General features: G+C 36.2%; 2 protein-coding genes across 2 annotated transcripts in view; one reads left to right on the forward strand and one right to left on the reverse strand.

The window, feature by feature from the left end:
• The window catches only part of moto (minamoto), a 12,132-nt gene extending 8,991 nt beyond the window's left edge, over positions 1-3,141 (reverse strand). Inside the window, exons 1-4 of the mRNA XM_056452696.1 lie at positions 3,100-3,141; positions 2,399-2,518; positions 1,595-1,731; positions 1,056-1,163 (exon numbers count right to left, since the gene is read on the reverse strand). Of these exons, the coding sequence (XP_056308671.1) occupies positions 1,056-1,163; positions 1,595-1,731; positions 2,399-2,518; positions 3,100-3,141 (407 nt within the window). The remainder of the gene's footprint in view (positions 1-1,055; positions 1,164-1,594; positions 1,732-2,398; positions 2,519-3,099) is intronic.
• Positions 3,142-4,362: 1,221 nt separating this feature from the next.
• Positions 4,363-6,794, forward strand: fzd2 (frizzled class receptor 2). The gene has a single exon (XM_056453633.1). It carries the CDS (start codon positions 4,572-4,574, stop codon positions 6,222-6,224), a length of 1,653 nt encoding a protein of 550 aa, XP_056309608.1. The 5' UTR covers positions 4,363-4,571; the 3' UTR covers positions 6,225-6,794.
• Positions 6,795-7,341: the final 547 nt, after the last annotated feature.

Raw genomic sequence — 7,341 nt, forward strand, 5'->3', positions numbered from 1 at the left:
GAACTGAACCAACATACATGGGTCTGTAAATCTTTCATGAAATTGTTCATTTTAGAAGACATTTACAGAAAAAAAAGATTTAAAACATTTTATAAAACTTGCTTGACAGATTTTGACAACTAGTTCAACATTTTTGTATGTAATGACTCAAGTAATGAAATGAGGACTATTAGTTTTATATGGAATGACTATTCAGCATTCACAAGTTAATGACATGACATAAGCATATGATAATGGTATAAAACAGGAGAGTTGTATGAAAGCAATTGATGCATGTCCAAAAGTATTTGCAATTTGTTGGAAGGAATGAGAAACTGCTACTATGATGTGCACAAATGACTAATTGTTTTGAGAAATGCAATAATTGTTGTGCAAATGTAAATCGTGTTGTGAGAAATGCACCAAAGCGACTGAGAAAAAAAAGGTAAAATTTTGTACAGAAATTTTCTAAATTTTGAGAATAAAAATAAACTGATTTGGGTAAAAACTAAATTGAATTTCAAAGTGCTCTACTAGAGGCAAGTAAAATGGTTGTTACCAAATTGTTGATTTAGATAATGCTTACACAGCACTTATAATGTGATTGTATGTGATTGGCCAAGGTCAAAAAAGAAGTAAATAACCTATTTTCAAGTATACAGATATCTGTTTTCCATGAATTTTCCAAAACTTTGTGGGTTTTTCTGTTTTCCCAAAACTTTTCCAGGCCTGGAAAATGCCAAGTCAAAATTCCATGACATTTCCAGGTTTTCCATGATCGTTTGAACCCTGTATGTTGCATATACATGTCCCATGAAATATAGTTTTGGAACAACTTAGAAAATATATAATCTGAAGTTTTGTAAATTGCAAATGCACATTACTTAGATTTAAATTAAAGCTAACTACAGAACACTGGTTTTGATATTGATTTTGATATAAAAACTGACCCTAGACGCCTATTAAACATGATTTCCTGAGCAAGTGAATATAAAATTAGCTGTTTTTACACACCTATAATTATAATTAGCATTTTTTTACTATAATTTCTGTTACATAAATTAAGAGGGACTTACTTCTCATATGATGGGTAGGGGTCCACTGAATCTGGTTCATCCAAAATATCTGACACTAATCCATAAAGATCAGCCTCACTGCCACAATTATTGGCATCTATCGAATTTCTGTGCGAGATAAAACATTCAGTATTTTATGACAAATACTTTTCACGATAATGTGTCAATACACATGGTTCCCAGCAAGCATTTTTTGGTTTTTAAAAGATGTCTACTAGATGTCTAAACATAGTCATCTTGGTTAAAACAAGGCTAAATTTGGGCTGTCAGTGAAAATTAATGTCTAAGAATAGGCCAACACTAGACTAGTCATCAAATAAACAAAAATGAATGACTACACATATAAAGTCTGTCTATTTGACGACTAGTCAAGTTTTGGGCTATTCTAAGACATTAATTTTCACTGACAGCCCAAATTTAGCCTTGTTGTAGCCAAGCTGTCTACGTTTAGATGTGTATTAGACGTCTATTAAACACAAAATTGTTTGCTGGGTTCAAATGTTATAACATTATTAATATAAATAAAAATGAATTATAACCTGCTATTAGTTATAACTTGTGGCCAGTCTTCCTGAGTTGACCAAACTGTGTAAGGTAGTGGTGCACAGTCTTGCATCTGGCAGTTCGAGAATGAGTTGGATGACTGAGACAGAAATCTGCTGTCACTGAAACTAGTCTGAAAATTATGAATACAGCATTTAATGATGAAAGGCATGACAGGAGACGGGTTAATATGGTGGAAAGACATTTAAAATCATACAGACTTCTAACACATTCTAACACAAATGACATCTATGAGTTCCAATTATCATGCATTAAAAATTAAAGCAAATTACTCTCTTTTGATGAACATATAAAAGATGAAATGTGAACCTGGACCACAAAACTTTATCCTTTAAGAGTATCATTGGGCAATAGCCAAAAATAAATTGTATGGGTCAAAATGATATTTTTCTTTTATACCAAAATATTAATAGAATATTCAGTAAAGATCAAGTTCCATTAATATATTTACCTACAGTAATCAAAACACGATCTGTAGTGTGCATTGCTAAAACTTAATTTAGACAACTTTTAATGCGATTTTCTCAGCATTTAGATTTTTTTGAACCCTCAGATTCCAGTTCTTCAAAGTTGTATCTCAGACAAATAATGTGTAAATCTTTAAGAAATACACTTATAACTGATATTATAGTTCAGAGTCACAAGTGGTGACTCAAATACACCAAATAATAACTGTATATGTTTACATCTTTATTTATATATATATATATATATATATATATATATATATATATATATATATATATATATATATATATATATATATTCAGTTTTCTCACCTGAGGCTTGTAGGTGGAAAAATAGGAGTCTGTTCCTGAATTCTGAAATCGATCCAAGATTGTTCTTGCTCCATTTGCATCCACACTGATTTTGCTTTTCGCTGCATTATTAACGTTACCCTTAAACACAGGTGAAAATGACATTAGTTCAAATGATGTGCTCATTTTTAAAGCATAAAGGTAAATTTTTACTTTATAATACTGAACAATGATGGCAAACAACACACAAATATGTAAACATGTGCAAAACTATTTTTGTTAACTATGAATTCCAGTCAAAGCAGGCCTTGTGGGGGATTTCCCTCGCCTACTGAAATAAACCCCGAACTTCACACAGAGTTATGGTACAAGGTCGTTGACTTTTACTATTCTTAATTTGCCATGTAATATTTTATTGTGGTAATATATGTGTATACTTCCAAATCTGTTTTGGTCATTTAACAAGCACACAGAAAAAGCGAACAAGCTAGACAGTTTACTCGGAAATAGCTCTTACCTCCATTGACCATAAACTTTGGGCCTCGCTCGATAAGTTACTTGTGTAATAAATTAAGATTTATAAATATTTATAGTTCACGATTTTCCTAAATAATCGGCTGATTTTTTTAAGAATAAATTAAAGACGTCGGCTTTTCGACAGGCAGAAAGACATAAAATTAAGCAAATTATCCGCCGTTGCCTGTGTCTCCTCACCAGTATACCCGCGAAGCGTCTGCGGTCTCGAAGTCGACAGGTTTTACCATATTCCTATTGGTCAAGCCGGTTTCAATTAGCCAATCAGATTCTATCAAATGGTCTGCGCAGAGTCGCGCTTAGCAACAAAATAATAATGTTATAAACATAGAAAAAAGTCACTAGGCCTCATGATTTTATGTTTATTAACATTTTGGCTCGCCCTCTATATTTTACTTTACATTCTATTCTATTATGACATATCTATTTTAAACAGAACTAAGATTACATTAGTAATAAAAGAAGAATTTTTTAAATGTATTCGTCTATTCTTGTGCTTAGGATTTCACGATATCATTCATATTAAAAACATAACTGATTTTAGTCGAACTGGTTAAAAATTTGAAGACGTGTAAAAAAAATTAAAGCCTGCTGGTCTTCAATGCTGGATCTTTTAATACAATAATACATTTATTAAAATAATAATGTCAATTTTTTATGTATTAATCAATTGTTTTGAGCAGCAAATCAACATTTTAAATGATTTCTGATTATTATGTGACGATGAAGACTGAGTAATATGCTTTTTAAAAATACATTCAGGAATGAATGATTTAATTTAAAAAATGTTGAAATTGAAATAATCATTTTTAATAATTGAAACAATTGTTAAATATATTTTATGTGCAGCCTTCAACATAAGAGACCTGGGGTGTTTTTGATATTTTAATAGTGTTAATCAAAAATATCGCACTTTATATTTTAGACACGACTAGTTTAAATGTGAATATTGTTTTTAAAAGAGCTGAATATATAAATAAAGAAAATAAAAAGATAACGTAAGATATTTACTGACAACAACCACAAGATGTCACCCTTAGATAGATAGATAGATAGATAGATAGATAGATAGATAGATAGATAGATAGATAGATAGATAGATAGATAGATAGATAGATAGATAGATAGATAGATAGATAGATAGATAGATAGATAGATAGATAGATAGATAGATAGATTTTATTTAGAATATGAAATGTGTTTCTAGTAAAGAGGATTTCTAAATTCACATTCCTCCACACCTTAACAACTGACTCGAATAGTATTCAACTTTTTTTAAGTGCTCTAGGTTTTGAGATGACTAAGTGCATATGGTGTTGATATGGGTCTTCTGTGATTCAATCGGTCTGAAGACCTTGTGATGGGGGTTTAGAGTAGAAATCTGTTTCAAGACCCCCGAAATCCCTCCTCCTCGCGCTCCCTTCAAAGTCAGCAACAGGCGCCCAGGGGGGAACTTGAAACAGTCTGGCGGACAAAGGGGGAAAAGTCATGCAGTCGCTCCTGCGCGCAACAGATACTCCTCGGAAAGTATGCGATTTACACTAGTTTGTGAGTTTATGCAAACTTTTTGTTTTAGATAAATAGATAATATGTCGGGAAAAGCATAGTTTGGCGGACTCATTTTGTATCAAGCGAAAGTTGAGCGGAACTTTCCGGGACAATGCAGGCGAGTGGAAGTGTGTGTGTGTTTTTGGCACTGTTACTGCCGTGCTGTTTCGTGGCGTCTGGACAGCATCAAGGAGATAATGGCATAGCGGTCCCTGACCACGGCTTCTGCCAGCCCATTACCATCCCTCTGTGTACGGACATCGCTTACAATCAGACCATAATGCCAAATCTGGTGGGACACTACAACCAAGAGGATGCCGGGCTGGAGGTCCATCAGTTTTACCCGCTGGTCAAGGTACAGTGCTCACCCGAGCTCAAATTCTTTCTGTGCTCCATGTACGCTCCAGTGTGCACAGTTTTGGAGAAAGCCATCCCACCATGCCGCTCCATTTGTGAGAGGGCGAAGCACGGCTGCGAGGCCCTCATGAACAAGTTTGGCTTTCAGTGGCCAGAGCGGCTCAGATGTGAACATTTCCCAGTTCTGGGAGACGGACACATCTGTGTGGGCCAGAACGACTCCACGGCCACAGTGTCACCCGTTCACATGCCCATTCCAGGAACCCCCAGCGTTCAGCTCTACTCCTCACCGGACAAACCATTTCGCTGCCCTTCCACGCTAAAAGTGCCTGCCTACCTCAGCTATAAGTTCCTGGGTGAGCCGGATTGTGGTGCCCCCTGTGAGTCCTCCAGAACACACGGGGCCTACATGTTCTTCACAGACCAGGAGATTGAGTTTGCCCGCATTTGGATCCTCATCTGGTCATCGCTCTGCTGTGCGTCCACTTTATTCACTGTAACCACATATTTAGTGGACATGCAGCGTTTTAAATACCCTGAGCGCCCTATTATATTTCTGTCTGGCTGCTACACCATGGTGTCCATTGCATATATTGCTGGCTACTTCCTCGGGGACAAGGTTGTGTGCAATGAGAGCTTTTTTCCTGACAGCTATAAAACCATTGTTCAAGGTACAAAGAAGGAAGGATGTACGATTCTTTTCATGATGCTGTATTTCTTCAGTATGGCTTCTTCAATCTGGTGGGTCATCCTGTCACTCACTTGGTTTCTGGCAGCGGGTATGAAATGGGGCCATGAGGCTATTGAAGCCAATTCACAATACTTTCACCTGGCGGCCTGGGCTGTTCCAGCCGTAAAGACTATTAGCATCCTGGCAATGGGGCAGATTGATGGAGATGTGCTAAGCGGAGTCTGCTTTGTGGGCCTGAATAATTTAGATCCCTTGCGGGGCTTCATTTTGGCCCCTCTTTTCCTCTACCTCTTCATTGGCACCTCATTCCTTCTCGCAGGCTTCGTGTCGCTCTTCCGCATCCGAACCATCATGAAACACGATGGCACCAAGACTGAAAAGCTGGAGCGATTGATGGTCCGCATAGGTGTCTTTTCGGTTCTCTACACTGTCCCAGCCACCATCGTCATTGCCTGCTTTTTTTACGAGCAGGCCTTTAGGCAGCACTGGGAGAAAAGCTGGATCAGTATGAACTGTAAGAGCCTGGCCATCCCCTGTCCCATGCAGCCCGCTCCTCACATGACCCCCGACTTCACCGTCTTCATGATCAAGTACCTCATGACCCTCATTGTAGGGATCACTTCGGGATTCTGGATCTGGTCGGGAAAGACACTGCACTCTTGGAAAAAGTTGTATGTGCGTTTGACCAGTGGTGGACAAGGAGAAACCACCGTTTGAAACAAGACATTGTGATCCACAATTTCATGCAATATGACTTTAGAAATACAAAAAAGTAGAAATACAAAATAGTGCCTTTGATTGTCAGTATTTTGAAAGCAATTATTCATGTCTATTTCCGAGACTTTCTGAGAAAGAGAAATGGAACGTAAACCACTTGGCTTCACCAAACAAACACGGCCAATTTGATACCAAGTGCAGAAATGTGTTCCTCCCCATTCTGCTGCCCCCCTGTTTTTTTTTCTCATAAGCTGCTGGCCATAAAAACTCAACTTGGAAAGTGAGATACCAGCTGGGAATTCAACAAACGACAGAGCAAAGCGAGCCGTGGGGGGAGGAGAGCTCCAACGGCAGGCAGTTTAGCTTAATGTAATTAACTTTGTACATAATATTTGTAAAAAATCTGTATTTGAACTTTATTATATATATTTGTATTTAAGCAATTCTACCTTTTTGTGTTTCAAAGGTTGGTACTCTTTAGTATCTGAAATTTGTAGCCACTAGTCTCTCTCATTTTCTCTGTACTCAAGTTTGTCTCTGTTTCAAATTAAAATTGCTGTACATAATACATTTTCTTCTCTCTCGAAACTTGATTTAACCAAAAAGTGAAAGAAAAAACTCTGTAAATTTCCACAATAAGATTCTTTTAGGTAATATTAGTTATTAAATGAACTAATATGCATGTAAATAATAAGCAACACATTTGTTACCATTAGGCATAGGCCGGTATAAGATTCTGATGGTATGATAACCTTGGGTAAAAACATCATGGTTTCACAGTATTGTGATTACTGCTCTAAAATATATTATTTTTAAATGTCTAGGTAAATTTTTTAAAACTTTTTGACCTTTTGAACACAATATATTTTATTTTGAGAAACATTTAAAATACTTTGGAGCAGTAAAAATGTCAGGCTAAATCATGAAAATAAATCATTGGCTTCTGCTGTCTTCAGTTGTTTCAAAAACACAGATTTAAATGGCATCTTTGGATATCTTTTCTGCTGGAGATACTGTTGTCCTTAAAAACAAAAAAAGTAAATAAAAATCATACATATACCTTAGTTTTAAAACCTTGATTTTTTTCAAACCGCGGTATATCTTGAAAACGGTTATC

This window comes from Danio aesculapii, chromosome 3 (assembly GCF_903798145.1).
Source record: "Danio aesculapii chromosome 3, fDanAes4.1, whole genome shotgun sequence".
Lineage (NCBI taxonomy): Eukaryota > Metazoa > Chordata > Actinopteri > Cypriniformes > Danionidae > Danio > Danio aesculapii.

Bases quoted from the DNA above. Each gene is read 5' to 3' on its own strand.
- fzd2 (XM_056453633.1), top strand. From the start codon at position 4,572: ATGCAGGCGAGTGGAAGTGTGTGTGTGTTTTTGGCACTGTTACTGCCG.